Source organism: Chiloscyllium plagiosum, unplaced genomic scaffold (assembly GCF_037043375.1).
Source record: "Chiloscyllium plagiosum isolate Xiang-an unplaced genomic scaffold, Cpla_swu_hap1 HiC_scaffold_4, whole genome shotgun sequence".
Taxonomy (NCBI): Eukaryota; Metazoa; Chordata; class Chondrichthyes; order Orectolobiformes; family Hemiscylliidae; genus Chiloscyllium; species Chiloscyllium plagiosum.
In genome coordinates this window covers 41,658,651-41,679,955 of record NW_028270142.1, presented here as the reverse complement: position 1 = coordinate 41,679,955, position 21,305 = coordinate 41,658,651, and the positions used below count along the sequence as shown (strand labels likewise).

General features: G+C 38.4%; 1 protein-coding gene across 1 annotated transcript in view; it reads left to right on the top strand.

Moving 5' to 3' along the window:
- LOC122549252 (eukaryotic translation initiation factor 3 subunit E) overlaps nt 1-21,305 on the top strand; it is a 156,995-nt gene that overhangs the window by 116,627 nt on the left and 19,063 nt on the right. The window contains exon 10 of the mRNA XM_043688743.2: nt 5,392-5,501. Within this exon, the coding sequence (XP_043544678.1) occupies nt 5,392-5,501 (110 nt within the window). The remainder of the gene's footprint in view (nt 1-5,391; nt 5,502-21,305) is intronic.

Genomic DNA, 21,305 nt, shown 5'->3' with positions numbered 1-21,305 from the left:
CTCTCTGGAACTTTATTCTACACATGAACCACTCTTTTGTAAACAAATTGTCTGTCATGTCTTTTTAAAATCTTTCTCCTCTGACCTTAAAAGTATGCCTCCTAGTTTTGAAAACCTCTCACCTTAGGAAAAAGACACCTGCTGTTCACCTTATCCCTTATCCATTCAACCTCCTATGCTTCATTGAAAAGTGTTCCAGCCTATCTGGCCTCTCCGGAGAACTCAATTGAATGAGAAACCTAACAGAAGATGGTGAATTTGTGAGGTACAGCGGAAATTCATTTCAAGGTAGAAGAAATATACTAATGGGAGGACCAGGCAACCACGGTTGACACAGGAAGTCAGGAACAATGTAACAGAAAAAGAAAAAGCATGTAGTCTCATGAAGATTAGTGGGAAACCTTTAAAAACCAGCAGAGGACAACTAAAAAAGCAATTGGGAGGAGATGATGAAATATGAGGGCAAGTAAGCTGGTAATATAAAACAAGATTGCATGTCTTTTTTAAATATACAAAAAGTGAAAGAGGCAAACTTCAGCTGCTGTAAAATGAGGCTGGTGAAGTATCAGTGGGGAACAAAGAAATGGTGAAGAGATTGAGTAGGAACTTTGAATCAGTCTTCATGGTGGAAGACAGCAGTAGCATACCACAACTTTGACAATCAGAGGGCAGAAGTGAGTGCAGTGATCACTAAAGAGAAAGTGCTGGGGGAAGCTGACAAGTCTGAAAGTAGACAAATCCGTCAGACTGGATGAACTACACCAGTGATCTGAAGGAGATACCTGAGGAGATTTTGGAGGCATTGGTAGTAATCTTTCAGGAAATCACTGGGGTCAGGGAGGGTCCCAGAGGACTGGAAAATGACCAGTGTAACACCCCCCTTTTAAGAAGGAAAGGGAGCAGTAAAAGGGAAGTTATCGGCCTGTTATACTGACCTCGGTTGGTAAGATTTAAGAGTTGGTCATTAAGGGTAAGTTTACGGAGTATTTGGAAGCACATGATAAAATAGCGCTGTGCCAACACTGCTGCTTCAAGAGGAGGTCATGCCTGATCAAATCTGTTAGAATTCTCTAGAAGGTATTGAACAAATTAGACAACAGAGACCCACTATGATCTATTTGGATTCCAGAAGTCCTTTTGACAAGGTGCAAAACAGGAAGCTGTTAACTAAGGTCTGGTAAGTGTTAGGGGCAAGGTAATTGGCATGGATAGAGGATTGTCTGACTAGCAGAGTACAAAGGGTGGAGATAAAGGAGTCTTTTTCAGAATGGCAGGCAGTGACTAGTGACGCGGGGATTGTGTTGGAGTCATGGCAACTCTCATTATACTTTAATGATCTGGAAGAAGGAATTTGAGAGCATTCTACCAGTTTGCAAATGAGACAAAGCTAGTTGGAGGAACAGATACTGTTGAGAAATGGGGAGGCTGCAGAAGGGCTTGGGCAGATGAGGAAAGAAGATAAAGAAAAGGCAGATGGAATACAATATGTGAAAGTATGAGGTTTTGCATTTTGGTAGGAAGAATAGAGGTGTAGACTGCTTTCTAAATGGGGAAAGGTTTTGAAAGTTGAATCACAAAGGGATTTGGGAGTCATAGTTTAGAATTCTCTTTTAAATTAATGTGGAGGTTCAGTTGGCAGTTAGGAAGGCAAATGAAATGTTAGCATTCATTTCGAGAGAGCGAGTAAGAACAGAAAGATCATGCTGAGGCTGTTTAAGGCCCTGGTCAGATCACATTTGGAATATTGTGAGCCGTTTCGGTGCCTGTACCGAAGGAAGGATGTGCTGGCATTGGAGGGAGTACAGCTGAGCTTGACAAGAATGATCCCAGGAATGAAGGGCTTGTTATAAAAGGAGTGGTTGAGGATTCTAGATCTGTACTTCATGGAATTTAGAAGGTTGAAGGAACTTCTCATAGAAACTTTCAGAATACTGAGAGGCCTGAATCGAATGGACATGGAGAAGGTGTTTCCACTTGTCGGAGCAACCAGTACCCAAGGGCTCAGTCTCCAACTGAAGAGATGACCCTTCAGAACTGAGGTGAGGAGGAATTTCTTCAGTCAGAGGGTTTTTTTTTAGATTAGATTAAATTAGATTAGATTACTTCCAGTGTAGAAACAGGCCCTTCGGCCCAACAAGTCCACACCGACCCAATTCAGAGTGTACTTTTAACAATTGTTGTTGGAGGTGTCTAAGTATTTAACCATTTAGTACTTTTAAAAGTGTTTGTTTGAAAATATTTTATAAACAATTAATTAAAAATTGAAGATGGCTGTTATTGAACTGAAGGCTAACCTCAAGGGGTCTGTCTTCAACTCAGGATGCTCAGATCCATGGCTTCATCAGCAGCATATCTTGCTGAAGACTCCATCGTTGCTAATCTTAACAATTAACCATCCTGCAAGAAGAAGAGGATGTCTTCACTACAATCTATGGACAAGTTAAATAACTTTGTTTTTGGCCAGCCAGTGATGAAGGCTACATCTTTGCTGCTCAGATGAAATCCACAATATTGACATGTAAAGCTGATCTCTTAATTCTCTTCATTCTATTGTCCTATCTACACACTGTTCTCATTGCACACTTCATAATGTTAAATTACATCTGTCATCATGTGGCCTACATAACTTTGACTTTGTTCTTTCTCTGACCATTAATTATATCTTCCAGCTTCATTTGAGGCCTCTATCGTTTGAGCAATACTACACCGCAGAGTTAACCTTGTGTCAGATTCACAGATGTGTAATTGTGTGAGGTTCTGTTCAAAGGTAATCTAAGAAATATTTAATAAATGATCGTTATCACAACAGAGGAAAACACAATTTTTCCTACCAAGCAAATATAATTGCACTTTTATTTTAAAACTCAAGAAATCATTTTGGTGATGTGCATTAGTACATGAATAGCTTTGGCGCACTATTTTGGAAAATAATAAATCAAGCTTTCCAGTAAGTTATAGCTCCTCTAGTATCAGCGTCAGTCTGCATCCTTGTGCCTGTATCCATAACAACAACAAAGATTGACTATTATTCAAAGCAAAATTGGAATGGATTTAAACATTGACACCAAGGCAGGCCCTCCACCTGAAACCAAAAACAGAAGATGCTAGAAGCACTGCATGATTGTGGGGAATCACTATTTCAGAAACATTCTCTTCAAAGATGCTTCCATTTTCAAAAATGATCCACACTCGAAAGGTTCATTCTTGTCTTTGGTGATGCAAAATATTTCTAGCATTTTCAGCTTCTTTGGATAGTAATGTCATCTTGGCCACTAAAATTTATTTTTCTGATCACTTTCAGATTTGTACAGTATTATACATTCCTTATCCTAACTGAATAAATCTCTCACTCTCTTTGGGCTACCTTAGAAATATGAATTGCTATTATGCTGCATGTCAGTAATTTGTTTCTCAGTTACCTGATTGAGATTGAGCATACACTTGGCTCAATTATCAATCTTCCCTTTGATAGGCTTTTTCATCACTGAGTTGAAGGAAATATATGCCATGGCAGCAAGGCACTTGAATTTTGCAGTGGCTGTCACGATTTTAGGGCCTTTCAAATTAATAATGTATATTTTGGATGGCAATGAGGGATACTAAAAAAGCTCTTCACACAGTGCCATGGCTTCCTTGTATCTGCACTGAAAGGCAAGACGGGCTTTTTTTTAAACACCTTATCTGAAAGATAGTATCTCTAACAATGTCACATCCTTAAAACAGCACCAACATTTCCACTTAAATGGACCCTATTCTGAGTTTTGGACCTATAATTCACAACCCTGGACAAGAAAGCTACATCTGAACCAAATTTGCCTGTGAAACGCAAGGGACACTGAGTGGTGTAAATTCCCTTATCTGGGAAGGATCCATGTTGAGAGAACTCTTTTTTTTTAATCCAATAGGAAGTTCTGAGAATTGTCAACAAAGACCAAGATTAGAAGCTGAGAAAAGCTGCTCCATCTAGTCAAACCAGTGAAGCCTTGTCTGATTTTGTTTGTAACCAGAATGAGTGGATATGTAAGATCCTGAAAAGGTGGCTCCAGCAACTTTGGCTCATGATTTTCTCTCGCAAGCTGCTTTTGCTTACCATGAGGTTTTAAATATTAATGATACTATTGAGATTATGGGTAATATGACATTTTCATTTTTCTGATTTCTAATCTCATGGGCATTTTATAATGGAAAATGAACAAATATGTTTTGCTACCTTTTCAGCAGCATAGTTGATGCACGTTTGTGTATTGAGGAATCTGTGTTTATGATTATGGATAAGGGATTGCCAAACTGGAACATGTGCATTTGTTTTTCAAGCATTCCACTGTAACAAAGCCGAATGATTGGGAGTATTGTGGTCTGAAAAGACGAGTAGCTCTTTTTATTTTGAGATTTCTAATATAAGGCTGCTTTGTCATATGGTTTGATGTCACATTGATTTTTTTTTATGAATTGGTTGAGAAGATGGCAAAGTTGAGGACTGTCTTAAGGCCTTAGACTTCAAAGTTACAACTTACTGTATATTAGCTTACCGAAACATTTAGTATTAATCATTGGTACATCAGGCTGTGACATATTTATGTCAGTTAAGGACTAATCTAACTCTGTCTTCTCATGTCTATGAGCTTTGCTCTATTTCTTGGAGAGTCTCGCCATAGTGTCTTTGAGTGTTCCTTCTAGTGTAGAGATCTTCCAGAGTGTTCTAACTCTATCCACCATTGTGGCATTTAGGCTCAATGATGTAAGGCACCAATGCATTATCACAAGGTTGCATCAAGATCCTAAAACTCTTACACAATATTCCTCCTCCTTGTCACAAACATTGATTTAATAGTTATAGATGCTGTCATAAGGGTTATCTGTTTAATTCATCTTAAAACATTTACTGCACATTTTGTCCTTTCTCTCCTACCCCTCCAATATATGACTTGATACATATATCTATGTTGATTGGTGGATAAGGCAAGTATATGACTAGGTATAGAAACACTTGAGTAAAAGTTGGTGATAACTTCATTATACCATATTCAGTTGATTTGACTGAAGGAACTTTAGATGTAATTGCAGGAGTGTATAATAATTAAGGTACTTGCACAATTATGTTGCATTGTCAGTGGTGAATACAGTTGTTTCTCCTCCGAGCAAAAAATAAAGGAGTCTTGTTTTCCCACTTGTGATCCTGACACATGGCAGTGTCTAGAAAATATTTAATGTTGTTCCATTCAGGAACATTGGGGAAATGTTGTCCAGTAATCATCATTTACTTGTAAGATAATTGGAATGCATGTAATTTTAATACTGCAATAGTGAATGGTGATATATTGCTAGTTCAATGGTTTAGCCTGGTATTCAATAATTTTTACATTTCTATGATCACTTCTGTTCTCATTCCAGGTGCTTGTGAATGACTTTTTCTTGGTGGCCTGCCTCGAGGACTTTATCGAGAATGCCCGACTCTTCATCTTCGAGACATTTTGCCGCATTCATCAGTGCATTAGCATTAGGTACAGATATTTATAATGCTCTCAATTTGTGCTGCTACTGGAGCTTCATAGCAAACAAAGTGTTGATAATGTCATCCCTGGTAGTTCCTCAAGAATCCATTCCTTGACATGCAGAGCAGTGGTCATCAAACACTTTGTGTATAAATTTTGTGTCCAGGTGATTTTTATCTCTCAACATTTGTATGCATTCGAGAATGTTACTTCTCTTTAATATCTATTTTCAACTTGAGGATCAAATGGAATGTTGGGAGTTTGAAAGCACTCAAACTCATGGTTTGGATTTAACTTGAAGCCAGATGGTGGTGATTTGTTGTTTGATGCAACTGCCCATGTTTGCTGTCTTTATATTGTTTGAAATGAGCATGCAGCTGAAAGGAATATGTTGTTTTAGTTACTACTTGGCTCTGATTTCTCCTGAAGCTGGTTTAAGAGATGAGCTGGCTTGTGTATAAATTAGCCACGCAACAAGTACACTGTTTTAAATTGAATGATCGATTGTGTTACTTGCATGGTATTTGGTGAAGTGGAATTTGGATATTTTTCTCCTCCTAGTATGAGGCCAAAATACTTGTTATTATAATGCATGCACCAATGCAGTCTATATATCATGTCTCAATTTGGCATAACTATGTTTTATCTGTAATAACCAAGAAAATCAAAGCCAACCTTGAAGTCAATTGTGACTTATGGTGGTGATGAGGACCACTTCGTAGAGAATCAAGTGATAGAACATATGGTACACAGGCTAATTTGGTTTAACATGTGTTTCTGCTCCTTTACACCATGCGTTGGAGGACAGTGAAATAATTGTTTGAACAATGGCTGAAATCCTGAAACAATGTGTGAGCATCTTTGTCTTGTTTTTAAATCTTTTTATGATATTTGAAGCACTGCACCATCACTCAGTATGTGAAATCCTTTTAAAAATGTTCAACAAATTTCCAGAATGTTAATACTATGCAAAGATACCACTTAACACACCTGCCCTTGCTTCCTATCAATTGGGTTTATTTGATGGGTACATTTGAAAGAAGTGAGACAAATATTTGAGTCATCTGTATGCTTTGGTTTTCTTGGAGCTGATTACGAAGTGTGATCTTGATGTCTTTGTGAGCTATTAATAATAATTGGTATAGTTCAGTTTACTGGTCTGGTCTGCTATTGGAAGCAGATTGCCTTGATTTAATAGTGTTCACCACCACCAGATGCATAGATCATTTGAACTTGTCTTCAAGTAGCAACTGTTAAACCCATGCTAATTATGCACTTGGAGTCACAATTATTTGTTAGCTGATGAAACAAATAAAATGGATTCTGTCTCATTTGTTAGCCTTCATTTCAGGCAGGAAAATCATTTGGTTCTTCAAAGTGTTAGGCAGAATGTGTAGAAATAGAAAACGTCAAACTTTATAAAAGTGTCAATACCTTGTTTGGAGCGAAATGGGCGACAGTGACTTGATGGGATAAAATCATTGTGTTGCTTACTGCACAATTTGGGGCAGGTGATTGGCAGTTTAATAAAGAGAAAGCATTTCAACTAGTATCTGAAAGAATCTGTTGTGTCTGCACAACCTACGCTGTAGCTTTTACAAACTGTGAGGAGACTAATCTGAGCAACTGGGTCCTTTTAATTTTAAAAGTACAATCCAGGCCCTTTTTCAGTGCCCAGATGCCTGTTTGCTGGTCGTAAGAACTATTCTATCACCCTAGAGCTTGGAGTTTCTAAACTATAAAATGTTTTCATTTTGGAATTGGATCAGCATTTGGACCCAACTTTCACAATATATGTCAACCATTTATATGAGAATATCAAGTGCAATATTTCCACATGACAACTAATTTTGAGGAAATGAGTGTGGTGAGGAGGACGTAAGGCGGCGTCAGGTTGATTTTCGACCAGTTGATTGAGTCGGCTGATGCATGGTAGAATGTAGTACAAGCTGGGTAAATGTGAAAATTTCCATTTCTGGAGGAAAAATAGTGACAGTGTTATTTAAATGGTGAAAGATTGGTAAATATTGATGTACAAAGACTCAAATGTCCTTGTCCACTGTGCATGGTAAGTGTGCAAGTGCAGCAAGCAGTTAGAAAAGCAAATGAATTTCAGTACAAGAGGGTATGAGTACAGGAGCAAAGGAGTCTTGGTGCAACTGTAAATGGCCTTGATGAGACCACACCTCACATGTGGCATGTAGTTTTGGTCTCCATACCTAGGTAAAAAAGAAAAGTCAAGATTAGAGTAGTGCTGGCAAAAGCCCATTCGGTCAGGCAGCATCTGAGGAGCAGAAAAATCGACGTTTCGGGCAAAAGCTCTTCATAAGGAATGTCCAAATCGTCAATTTTCCTGTAGCTCGGTTGCTGACTGACTTGCTGTGCTTTTCCAGCACTACTATAATCTTGACTCTAATCTCCAGCATCTGCAGTACCCACTTTCGCCTAAGAAAAACATACACTTGCCATAAAAGGAATACAGCAAAGGTTTACCAGACTTGATTCCTTGGATGGCAGATTTGTCCTGAGAGTAGAGATTGGGTCTGTATTTATTGCCGTTGAGAAGAATGACAGGAGATTTCACTGAAACATACAAAATCCTGGCAGCGCTGGACAGGATGCTGGGCTGATATTTACCCTTGCCAAAGGGTACCATAACATGGGATCACTCCTCATGATATGTGGTAGACCATTTTGGACTGAGGTGAGGGTGGTGAGCCTGTAGAATTCTGTACTGCAGAAGGTTGTTGAAGCAAAATCGCTGAATATATTTAAGTTTTTTAAAAAAAATTCTAGAGGCGAAAGATGGTAAGGGATTTGGGGAGGCACTGGGATTTTGGCATTGAGATAGAGTATCGTCCATGATCATGTTGAAATTTGGAGTGGGCTAAATAGACCAAATGGCCTCTCCTCCTATTTTCTATGTTCCTCAGGGTAAAAATGTGATTGACCATTCTTGGACACATTTAGAAGTGACTTTTATTTTAAATTCTACGTTTTAGATAAAACTTTTTCTCAACTGTGACGAGCTGTGTTAATCTTGAGCATTTTTTCTCTGCAAAGTTTGGAATGCATGAGTTCTTGCATTTTGTGATGGTGGATTTCCCATCACATTGCTGGTGTTCATTGAAAGGAACTTTGGCAGGAGTCTTGCAACATGTAATACAAAAGAAATTATCCGAAGTTGCTTTCTTTAAGTTGGCAACTTTTAAATGTTAAATGTCAATGGCTGACCAACCAATAAAAATCTAAGGCTTTATTTTCACATCCTGTTTCACTTTATTCCATCCTGAATTTTGTTTGGTCCCTAGCAAATAATTGTTCCTTGATCCAGTGAAAATAACTAAATAATGGCTGAATAAATTTCTCATCTATTTAACTTAACACTTCATAAGATGCTAAGAAAGATATAAAACTTGATAAAATAGAAAACTACTGTGCATCTTACCATTGCCAATGCTGCCACATTTCTTGATGTTGTAAATGGCTATAAATAGCAATTTCTTTGAGCAGTCAAGCAGAAGTGGATGACCTTTTTTTGAACTGGAAGAAATGGCCTTTTACAAGATGTGCTTTGTGCTATTCTTAAAAAAAAAGCACAAGGATGCTATTAGTCACTTCTTTTCCCCTAGAATTAAGTGAAAGAATACATAACTTCAAGTCTTAGTCTCACATAATTGTGTATTTCTAATATTAACACACCTTTCGACAGAACAACTGCATGCGGTAAGCTCGGTGTTGGAAGAATTCGATTCCAGCGGCATATTGGACAGTGTATGCCATTCAGCACCTCAACAATTTTGACAGCTGGGATTTTTATAATCTTAAAATGATGGTAGATGACTAGTGCTGAATTGTAAACTGCAATTCTGGGTTGAGGCGGGAGGTTACACTAAAACTTGAAATAATCAACACAAGAGGGAAATTGTATATAGCGGACACAAGCAACAGCACTCTGAGCAGTTTAGGCAAGGTCGAGCATGACAAGTTTTAGGGGTGACTTGATAGAGGTGTACAAGATGATTAGGGGTTTAGATAGGGTCGACAGTGAGAATCTTTTTCCACGTATGGAGTCAGCTATTACAAGGGGGCATAGCTTTAAATTAAGAGGGGGGTAGGTATAGGACAGATGTTAGGGGTAGGTTCTTTACTCAGCGAGTCGTGAGTTCATGGAATGCACTGCCAGTAGCAGTGGTGGACTCTCCCTCATTATGGGCATTTAAGCGGGCATTGGATAGGCATATGGAGGATAGTGGGCTAGTGTAGGTTAGGGTGGGCTTGGATCGGCGCAACATCGAGGGCCGAAGGGCCTGTACTGCGCTGTATTCTTCTATGTTCTATGTTCTAAGTTGCCCAAGTGGACGATGCAATGCAACCCCACCCTGTAAACCAGTCACTTCAATTCAGACATGTAACACCAACTTTTTTTTTTGTTGCTTTTCACTGTAGATTATAAAGCTGCTTTTTACAGCATGTTAAAGATGAAGGCGATATTACAGGAAGTTTGTGTATCTCAGTAAATGATGATAGTAATAACACAATGAAGCAATTCAGCGATTTATCCAACCAGTTCTTCAAAAATCGATTAGTTACCCATTGCTACTTATTTGTTCTGTGTCCCATCACTTGCTAAGCTTTCGTGAAGTTCTGCTGTCTCTTGTTGTTACTGTCTCTGCAGTTCTTTTGCAGGCAATCATTATGACAGAACAAAGTTGTAGAATGTAAGTAACACTGAAATGGAACCAGCATTTGAATCATTAATCAAAAACTAACTACTATGGTGTTATACCTGACAGACATTTAACATTTTTACATGCTTCCTCGAGACCTGGGTTCGATTCCCACCTTGAGTGACTGTCTGTGTGGAGTTTGCACATTCTCCCTCCGGGTGCTCCTCCCACAGTCCAAAGATGTGCAGGTCAGGTGAATTGGCCATGCTAAGTTGCCCATAGTGTTAGGCGCATGAGTCAGGGGTAAATCGGGTAGGGGAATGGGTCTGGGTGGGTTGCTTTTCGGAGGGTGGGTATGGACTTGTTGGGCCGAAGGGCCTATTTCCATAATGTAGGGAATCTAATCTAATCTAATCTATTCCTGTGCTTCATACTTGTCAATTGCATTGGTAGTTATTGGCAAACCAGTTTTTTTAAAATTCATGAATCTTAATGTATGAACTCCACTACAAAATGATATCTCTCAATGTTATCAAGTAGCCAAAAGTTTAATTGACATTGTGACAGTTTATGCAACAAGGTTTTGTTGAAGAAACCAAACAGTGGCAGATCAGGGGCGACCAAGAAGAGTTATCCAGGTTGGCAGGAGGGAGTAGTGGTGGTGGTGAGGGATGAAAACAGTAGGATGAGTATAACATGAAAAGGATGGAAATTTAAGCAAGTACTGTTGTAATTTCGATACTAATTTCAGTACAGATGTTTTACAAGTCCCTGCTAATTTCATGAACATTGGCTTGGTTTTTCAATCATTTCGCAAGAAGCTCTGAAATAGTTTGCCTTTTGCCAGGATGTTGAATGTGTTAATTTCAACTGCATAAGTAATTAGTTCCTCCTCTCTCCATCTGATGACTCAAAATCTCCCTTTGATACACGAACAAGTTAACAGAAATTCACTGGTAATCCAGAACATAAAATACAAAAACTATACAACTTCCCCTGCATGCACACACTCCTCTATTGTCCAGTCTTCTATAGAAATACCTCTCTGCACTCTTCCAAAGGCATTCCAAAAAATAATGCTTTTCATTGTCCACCTACAATATTTCTAAAATAGTATCAATGTAACACTGATACCATTGTTATACCTTGGGCATGAAATGTTTGGAGACGTTTTCAAATATCAACAAGCGTAGAATGGTTAGTGGAGAATAATTCAAATCTGAATTCAATTAAGTTTTAATTCGCCATACTGATGAAATTTCATAGTGTCAAAGATCAAGATTAACAACATATTCGAAGGCCTCCTTTTTAAAGCAAAGCATTAAGGAAACATGCTATTACCATATGTCACAGAGGCTTGTGTTTTGTAATCTGCTTGGCATTTTACTTTTACATTCTGCATTATCAACAAATTGCTGTCAACTTGTTACCTTTATCAGTGGGAGATTTTCAGTAGTCAGATGCATGTGTTTGTAGAAGGCCTCTCCTGGTTCATGTTAATTTAACATAAAATAAATCAAATAATTCTGTCTTTAATGAGACTCTGTTAGCATGGTTTGGACATCTGTTGTTCATTCTTCAAGAGTTAAATCTGGTCTTAAACAGAAACGCTCAATGTTTGAAGCACTAACAGGATTCTCAGACTTTAGGATTGATAGCATCCTGTTAAGCAAACTATAACAAAATCAAGCAAAGTGCTCTGGTTCTGTAATTAATGTACAAAGAAAACATTTTAATTATTTTATCTAATTACTTTTCAATGTATTGTGGCGGCTACTTTCAGCAATTTTACACGTTTTCATACTTAGAAGTAGTTTATTTCACATTGATTTTTTTTTGGTTTTGGACTGTTCATGCTGCTTGTTCTGAGAAATTTTCTGCTAGAACTCTATTTACAGCTTTATCTATACACAAGTTATCTTCACATAGGATCGGAGCTTCTGCTTCATTCTGGACCTTAGTCCTTAATCATGTGACTGACAATTATTGCATTTTCATCATATATGCTTCGGATAACTCCATCAGTGTGCCGCTCCTCTCGCTCATGTTGTTGCTCTCGCATTCTTTCCCTTCCTCCCCACTCTGTGCCTTTGTCGCCACTGTATTGGTATTCCAGACATCTCCTCTCCTTCTCTCCCTCCTTCCCCACCCCAAAAAAAAATCAAGCTTCAGAGGGTTAGCCTTTGTGATGCTTTGGCTACTCTTGCTAACCTTGTTCCAAATCCTTGTTAAAATCAAGGATGTTCCACATGCTTTGTTCTGTATGATGATTGTACTTTTCTGGGGGGTTTGGTGGGGGGTGGGGTGGGGGTGCGGTGGGGAGGTGGTGGTGTACAGCTTGCTTTTTTCACTACTTGGTAATGATTTCAAATTTCTATTGCTTTTTGTTTAATGCTATCAGTGTATTATGATTTCTCCTATAATCCCATGATCTGTTTCAGCTATATACAATTTTTTTTTGTGTGGTGTTCTTGCTATAATTATTTCACCTTTCTGTTGGTTTGATTTAATATTCTGTCCTCTGGCTGCAGCGTAGCCAAATCTTGAGCCCTATATCTTTGGCTTAAGTTTTAAATCTTGTGGACTTTTTACAATGTTTCCCTCTATTGTAGACATTCTCATTAATGCTAGATTTTTTTGTATACATTTTGGTTTTAAGGACATGCACAGACAATAAAATGAAGGGCAAATTCTAAAAGGAGTGCGACAGCAAAGGGACCTGGGTGTATATATGCACAATTTATTGAAGGTAGCAGGAAAGGAAGAGGACCAATTAATAAATGTGCAGTGTCCTGGTCTTTATTAATAAGAATGTAAAAGGGTCTATTTCCATGCTGTACATCTCTATCTCTGACTCTGCAAGAGCAAAGAAGTTATTTTGAACTTGTACAAGGCACTTGTTAGACCTTCGCTGAATTACGGTTGGCGCCATATCGATGGGCCGAAGAGCACTGTAATGTTCTATGTTATGGTCTATTGGTGCTACATTATAGGAAGGGTGAGAATGAATTTGAGAGAGTACAGTAGAGGTTTTTAAGGATACTTCCAGGAGTGAGAATTTTCAATTATGAGGATAGTTTGGAGAGGTTGGGATTGTTCTCTTTGAAGAGAAGATGTAATGCAACTTCTCAAAATCATGAGGGAGCTGGGAAGAGTTGTTCCCGCTTATAAGGGATCAAGAATCAGAAGAGACAGATTTGAAGTGATTTGCAAAAGAAGCTAATGTGTTGTGTGAAAACGTTGAGGCATTCAAAAGGACATTACATGATTTGTTGAATAGAAACACTGTGAAAAAGTATGGGGAAGAAGGCAGAGAATTGCACCAAGTCATGATATTCATATGCAGAGCTGGTGTAAACACAATGCGCTGTATGGCCTCCTGTACCATAATCTTTGTCATCATCATATGAAACAGATATAGAAACTATGTTCTCAGTCTCCACCCCATCAGTAACTCTGACTATGATGGTCCATTCTGCAGTGATGAGAATGAATTACTTAATAGCATGGTACTTACATTGTTGTTTATCTTCACTAATGCTTTTATTGTTCACACTCCTCTCAAATATGCTTGAGGACAGTGAGATGAGCTGATAATATGAATGAAATCCTACTCGTATGCAGATCTTTTAAGCTCATTTGAAAACAGTAGACTGTTGTCTGATACTTCATTGTCCAAAGTCCCAAGTGTTGAGTAGATTGTCTAGAGTGATTTTATTACTGTCTCTGCTGTGATAATATATGGATGATTGACTTTAATCCATTTTTGAGATAGCCAATTACAATAGTAAAGACTTTTCCTCTGAATTCAAATAAATCTATTTTCAGGTTATCCCATGGTCTTGTTGGTAAAAATAAAGTTGATAGTGGCTCCTTTTTGTTTCTTGCTATTTGCAGAATAAAGAATATAGATAGTTGTTATTTACTTTATCGAGTGAGTGTTTACTGGCCACTCGACTGACACATACCTTTACATGACAATTTGTAAAAACTAAATGTGTTTGACTTCTTTGGAGAGTTGTTAGTTGAAGAACTCTTGATATTTATGAAACTATCATTGAAGATTACTAAGTCATGTATGAGAGTAAGATATGTGCAATGTTCAAAGTACTGATGCAGTATTGATTGTAAGGTTCAGCTATATTGTGGGACAACTTGAGTAAAGGAACAAACGTCTTGCTTCAGTTGTGTCAGACTGCACCTCAGATATTTTGTGCAGTTCTGATACCCTTGTCGAAGGATATCTCTGCCACAGTGGGAGTGCGGCAGGGGTTCACCAGACTGATTTGTGGGATAAGGGGACTATCCTGCGAGGAGAGATTGCGGACTTCAGGATTATATTCTCTGGACTTCAGAAGAATTAGACAATCGCATAGAAACTAAGGAAATTCTTAAAAGGATAGACAGCTCTGGCTGTGGGTTCTGGAATCAGGGGACACCATTTCAGAATAAAAGGCAAACTGTTTAGGACTGAGATGAGGACAAATTTTTTCACTTAGAGAGTGGTAAGATTGTTAGATATCTAACTAATAATTACATCAAGGGATATGGAAATAGCACAGGAATATACTGTTAACCATGGCTGCTCTCAAAAGGCTGAGTGGCTGACTGCACATTCCTGTGTATTCTTGAGAGCAGCTGCTATTGTTTGGTACTTTCCCTGTTTATCTAGTTTGAATTTTGTGGGCTATCCATTTATATCTATTTTAACATTGCACTTTTTGTTCTCTTTACCATTAATTTCTCCGGAAAGTGTTTATTTTCTGACTTTCTGGTTTATCAACCTCCATGAATATAACATTTTTAAATTTGGAAATCAAAGGGAGAAATTCTCTGTCTAAATGTTAATTTTAAAAGCAGCCTTTTGTTTTATGTATTTTTCCATCGTTATGGCGCTGTACCACTCAGCTGGGCCGCCTTCCCATTTGTGCTGTTTGTGTCTGTCATGCCAGAGATGCGTGGCAATTGGTATGTTTTATCGATTTTAATGAGCTGAGGTTTCTGTGTAATTTCCTCTACTGGCCTACAGTCTGAGTCAGCTTGCTCAACCCCTGGTTCTGTTTTCCTAACAATTTGCATGCTTTATCCAACACTAATTCCTCCTTGGCTTATGAAATCCTGACAAGGTCACATCTGCCGTCCTGACCGGGATCAATTATGAAACGATTCTCCCTTCAATACAATGCTCTGCCAACCTGTTAAGATAGTTATTGAATAAATGTGTGTTTTCTCCTGACCTTTGTTGTCCTCCAAACCTCACTCATTCAATAATTAATAATTTCAGCCAGCACTGAAATTTGCATAGAATGCCCTGTTTCGCTAATTGGTTGTCAGTGATGGTTCCTGCTGCATCACCAAATGTAGGGATTCAATTCTATGCAGTAGTAATAATGAGAGCATTCTACTGGAAAAATTTGTTTCCTTTTATTCCTTTCACCCTTGGCTCCCAGATTGGATTGCTCATTGAATTCCCCTGACCATTTCAGAGCATTTGGTTTTTTACCTGACCATCTTCATAAGTAGAAGATGGGTGCACAGAAGCTGCCAATGGCAATTGCATGCCAAATTGTTTTCAACTGACTTTCTGGAGTTTAAACTAGTCGTTCATTATCATCTTCCTGCTCCAAATGGTTCCATACCCATTTTACACAATGTAGGGTGCCCTATAGTCTTATATTTCAGTGCTGAAATTTGAGCACTTGAAGGAATGAATTTCTGAACAATGTCATGGTTACGGCAGGAGTAATTTGTCTTGCAGTTACCTGGAGGAAGGGAGCAGCAGTATATGCAAATGTAATTTAGTTAAATACTTAAAGTGAGAAAGTAATTGTCTTATGTTACTTTTAAGGATTGTGTAGAGTTTCCAAGGTACTCAACTACTGTCCAGTCCATAACACAGGTTTGAGAGCTGTATGTGAGTAATAAACATGCTCCTTTGCAAACTAAATTGATATTTTTGTGGCAGGCATTACAATCTGATTAATTACCTTTTTTCAGCTTAGGAGACCTGAGTGATTAAGATGAAGATATCCCTTGAGTCTACAGGACACTCCATACATATCAGAAGATTTGGGGGCTGGGTGTGGATTATAGGTGCAATGCACAAACATTTTTATGAAAAAAAATGATGTGGTAGCATGAATTGAGGCTACATATTGCCGTATATTTCTGTCGTTCATTGTTAGTTTTATTTTGCTGGTTGAGAGGTTCAGTGTTTTTTTTGAAGTCCATAGGTAACTACTGATCAATAAATTTGACTCAGTACCTGGGTTTATTTCCTCTATTCCTATCTTGAGACTCTTCCAAATCCTCAGATAGACCATTCATTCTAATAAGATCAAATATAATCTCCCAATTGTACCTGTTGACCAAAGCACTCGTGCATTGCTGGTATCTGTATTTGCCAAAGTGGTCTTGGCTGATGAAAGATTTGCTATTACTGATCTCTAATTGCTCTTCAATTGATTTGTTGTCATTTCAAAGGGCATTTAACAGTCAACCCACATTGCTGAGGACATGTAGGCCAAACAAAGTAAATATGACACTTCCATCTTTAATAGATATTGATGAACCAGATGGGTTTTTTTTTACACCTATAAAGTCTCCATTGCTGAAACTTTATTCCAGATAGTTTATTCATTTGTGGGAAATGGGCATTGCTGACTGGTCCTAGTTGCCCTTGAGAAGACGATTGTGAGCTGCTGTCCTGAACCGCTGCAGTCCATGTGCTGTAGGTAGACCCACAATTCCCTTATTAAGGGAATTCCAGGATTTTGATCCATGCAACAGTGAAGGAATTGAGTTACCGTTATGTCACCATTTCCCCCAGCTAATTAGTGCATGTCCTTAGTAAGTTTAGAACCTTCTCAGATTACCATTTCAGACATTTGTAATTTTGTGTCAGACAGGAAAAACTTTGTCAAATGCCCACTATTTGGTGTTGTTTTTAGTAACTTTTACCTCCAGTTTTTCCACAATATAGTTGTGGTATACCTCCCCATAAATTGGATGCTATATTAGCCTAAACATTTAATCAGCTGGCTGTAGAACATGTGTAATGGATCGATATGTTAAATTATAAACTAATGACTTGAGGTTTTATTGTAAATCAACAATATAGCACAAACACCAGTTCCTACCTTTTCCATCAGAGCTCTTGTCCAAAAGGCCAGTCCTGCATTGAAGAGGGGACCAGCTTTTCTGTCTTTGTAACAACACACCACCCAAATCAACCAATTACCAATAACTGCCACTGGTTTTTAAATTTTTTAATTAACCCATTCAGGTATGTATGACACAGCTCTGGTATTGTCCTTGCCTTTGGTCCAGGAGGCCCAGGTTCAAACCTACTTGCTCCAATGTGAGAGCTCCTTTAGAATCCAGGTAATATTTTTGAATAACCGATCCAGACACGTTATGATGCAACACTGGAGGTATTCTGACCCAAAGCTAGGGACATTAGCACTCAACCACAACAGCCACACAACTCAACTCTTCAGATATTCTCAATATCAACCCGTTCAGAGAGATTTTGTTATATACCTGGGGCATGAATCCCTAAAAACTAATTATCTTCCACCCAGGCCTCCTGACTTACAGGTAGGAACACTACCACTAATCCACAAGTTCTCTGAACTAAAGAAGAAATTAGGTTTTTAGGGATTCATGTCCTAGGTGTGTAACAAAATCTCTCTGAACAGGTTCTTAAGAACAAAGCCCAAAGAGCTTTACTCCTTGGTCAGCTCTGAAGCTGTTCTGTTTAATTTTTTTTAAAAGGACCTGAGTTTAAAATACTGATAGAGTACCGAGAAAGAGAAAGGGGCAATTTCATTGTATTTGTTAAAGTTTACTACTGTTTGCAAAGACATGGCAATAAGTTAGGTTTCAATCTTGAGTGAAATTGTTCACTTGATAAAGTACCCAAGAATTGATGTGTCACTTTTTATGTTCCAGATGAATGTGTTTGAGGTTTCAGCACATCTGCATTAGGAGTGCGCTTTGCCAAAGCATAAGACTTTCGAGAGCATGTGGTGTACATGAGCAATGTCAACTCATTAGAATATGCAAACCTAAGCTTGTAGGCATTTATCAGTTATCTAATGTTATAATTCAATGTTTATTATGCTAACTATCTGTGACCAATTGAAACCTAGATAATATCTAATTGCATTTATGCTTGGTAAATAGTATAGGGCCTTACCGAGGTCACACCTTGAGTGTTGTGTGCGGTTTTGGCCTTCCTAGTCTGAGGAATGTCATTCTTGCTATTGAAGGAGTCCAGTGAACGTTCACTAGACCAATGCCAGAGGTGGCAGGACTGACATATGAAGAAAGACCGGATTGCCTAGGCTTGTACTCATTGGAATTTAGAAAAAATGAGGAGGGCATTTCTTAGAAACATATAAAACCCTGATGGGACTGGACAAGCTAGATGTGGGAAGAATGTTCCTGAAGTTGGGGAAGACCAAAACTAGGGGTCACAATTGAACAATAAGGGGTGAGTCATTCAGGACTAAGATGAGGAAGAATTTCTTCACTTGGAGTTGTGAACTTCTACCACAGAAAGCTGATGGAGCCACTTCATTACATATATTCAGGAAGAAGCTGGACGTGGGTCTTGCAACTAAGGGGATCAAGGGCTATGGATAGAAAGCAGTTTTCTATAGTCTATTGAAGAAATCTCTTGCACATTTTATCCCATGATAATCCTGACATGGGTTGGCATTTGTGTGTCTGTAAGATTTATGATTGATTTGCTTGGTGCTTGGGTTTTGTAACACTTTGGAGTATGAGCCCAAAAACAAGGGTTTGGCTGACAATGAATCCTGTTCCAGTTGAAATGTGTTTGCTTTTTGTAAAACGTTCACCTGAAGCATTTAAAAGATTGGTATCAGAGTTTCATGCAACATTTGAAGAATGAAACAATTGATAAAAGAAGCTTGCATTTATGTCGTGCCTTTTCCATCTTCAGGATGCCAAAACACTCATCATGGTCATTGTATTGTTATTGTAATATAGGTCAACTGTATAGTGGCCTCTAGAAAGGTTAGAAGAGGAATGACAAGAACTACTCCTGACTTGAACACACATATTCAGGCTTGAGGAGCTACTATTTACTTTTGAGCTGTTTGGACTTAGTTAGAGGTAATCTGATAGAGATCAATGATAAAAACGGTAGAATTAGAGACCTTTTGATTGGATAGTTTTAAGTTTGATCTTGTTTTTGGGGGCTTGGAAATGAAGTGACCCAAATTCTGTAGAAGTGAAAGTAGATTGGATATTTGGGAGTACTTCTCCCAGAGAGTAGGGAATCTCTGCAGTACGTTACCAGTTGGCATAGTGGGTGCTGACGCTCTGCCTTCAAGGAGGAGCTATGTTGCTAATTGGAGCAACAATTACACTGTATACAGGTTTAGTGGCAGTTTTTGTACCTATTGCCAATGTGATTTTGCTGTTGAGAAGCTTTCCAGAGGTTTTTAATCCCTCACTATCTCTTTCCCCCTTAATAGTTGTGAGTTGCCTCTCCCTGGATGATTAGCTGGGTGAGGTGGAGTCGGCAGTGTTTCATCCTGATGTTCTGACGTGATAAGTGTGGACTTGAACATGTCGGACTAGCTTGTCTGTCATTTATGAGTCTATATTCCAGCATAAGGAAGTAAATGATCAGATCGTTTGTCAGTGGTTTTGGAAGACAGATGTGTGTTGGATTGAATGCTGGAATACTCTAAGCTTTCTGTATGTGCACATGTTTGGTCGGGCTTATTGTAAGTTTCTAACTCTTTCCATGAAATCTCATATTATTTTCTGTCATTCAACTTTATTTACATGGTTGTGCTTGCACACTTCATATAAACCCATGCTGAAGAATCCAGATGTGTTTCTTAAAAGCGTGATAACCCTTCCTAATTGGGCTTGCTAGTTTCAGTTTAGTGTATGCGTTAGAAAGTTGCTTGACTTCAGAAGAAATTTAATTACAGGAAGTAGTGGGAAACTGCGAGGTTCTCAGTCTGTGGCTTTAGTGCATGTGATTTACTGGCAGGTAAACACAGTTGGCTGCTGCAGTAGAATGCCAAGAGTTCCTGGAGACTTGCAGTTGATAGGCTGGGATTTATTGGTCCCTGAAACTAGCCACACAGCAGCGGCATGTGCAATAAGTTTATTGAAAAACCACAGGAAACACCATCTGCATTTATGATGCTTACTCAAAGGAATGCATCTCAGATTTTTCTAAAGAAATAAAAGTGGCACATCTCACATTTTAGGCAGAAAATGTAATAGAGACTGGCCTTTGAGTCTGGACTTTAATAGGAACAGTCAGCACACTGACCACTGCAATCACATTTACAAAGCATTAGAATCTCTCTGATCTTGAACAGACGAACACCACAAAAACAGATCAAAGTGATTTTGTGAACTGAGCATCTTTTATACCTAATAAAGGAATCAGTATGAAGCATTTCTTTCAAACAGTTTTCTCTGTCTTATTTGTGTTCTAATAGCAAACAACAAAAAGACTGAAGTTGCTGGTATTAACCCTCCTCTGGTGTTGTCTCATTACCTATTTCTAGTCGAATATCTTGTATCATTGATGCAAGAAACCTTGCTACCTTTGAAATGCAGCAGGCCAATCAGCTAGGGATTGAAGTGTACTTGGGCCTCAAATAATTAAGCCCTCAAGACCTTTCAAAAGGGTGTTAATAAAAAAAAACTGCAGAACTTTTATTGATGTTTTCCTTTTCTGCGACATTAGGAAGTGAATAATATTTCCCAGTGATGACTGAAGTAATTTGCTGATCCTGGATTTATAGTCAAGAGCTAAAGCAGCTGCCTCCTCACTCCCTTGCAACTAAAAGCCCTTTGGCTTCATGTTTTTCATCAGAGAACAATATCCATAAACTTCTGGTTTAAGTACTGTAGCTAAATTATTAATGGATTTATTGTTATTATTGAGGGATGATATTGGTTAAATAAGCAGGGGCGTTTTACTGCAAAAGGTTTGCTTGGGTTTTGGGCGTGTAATGCTGGAAAGACTGTTTCAAGCCAGACCAAGTGTAAAGGCTTGAATCTTTTGGATATTGATAATTGTTGTGCGCCAAATTCTTTCCTTCTGCACTGTGGCCAGAGCCTTAAAGACCTTACAAAG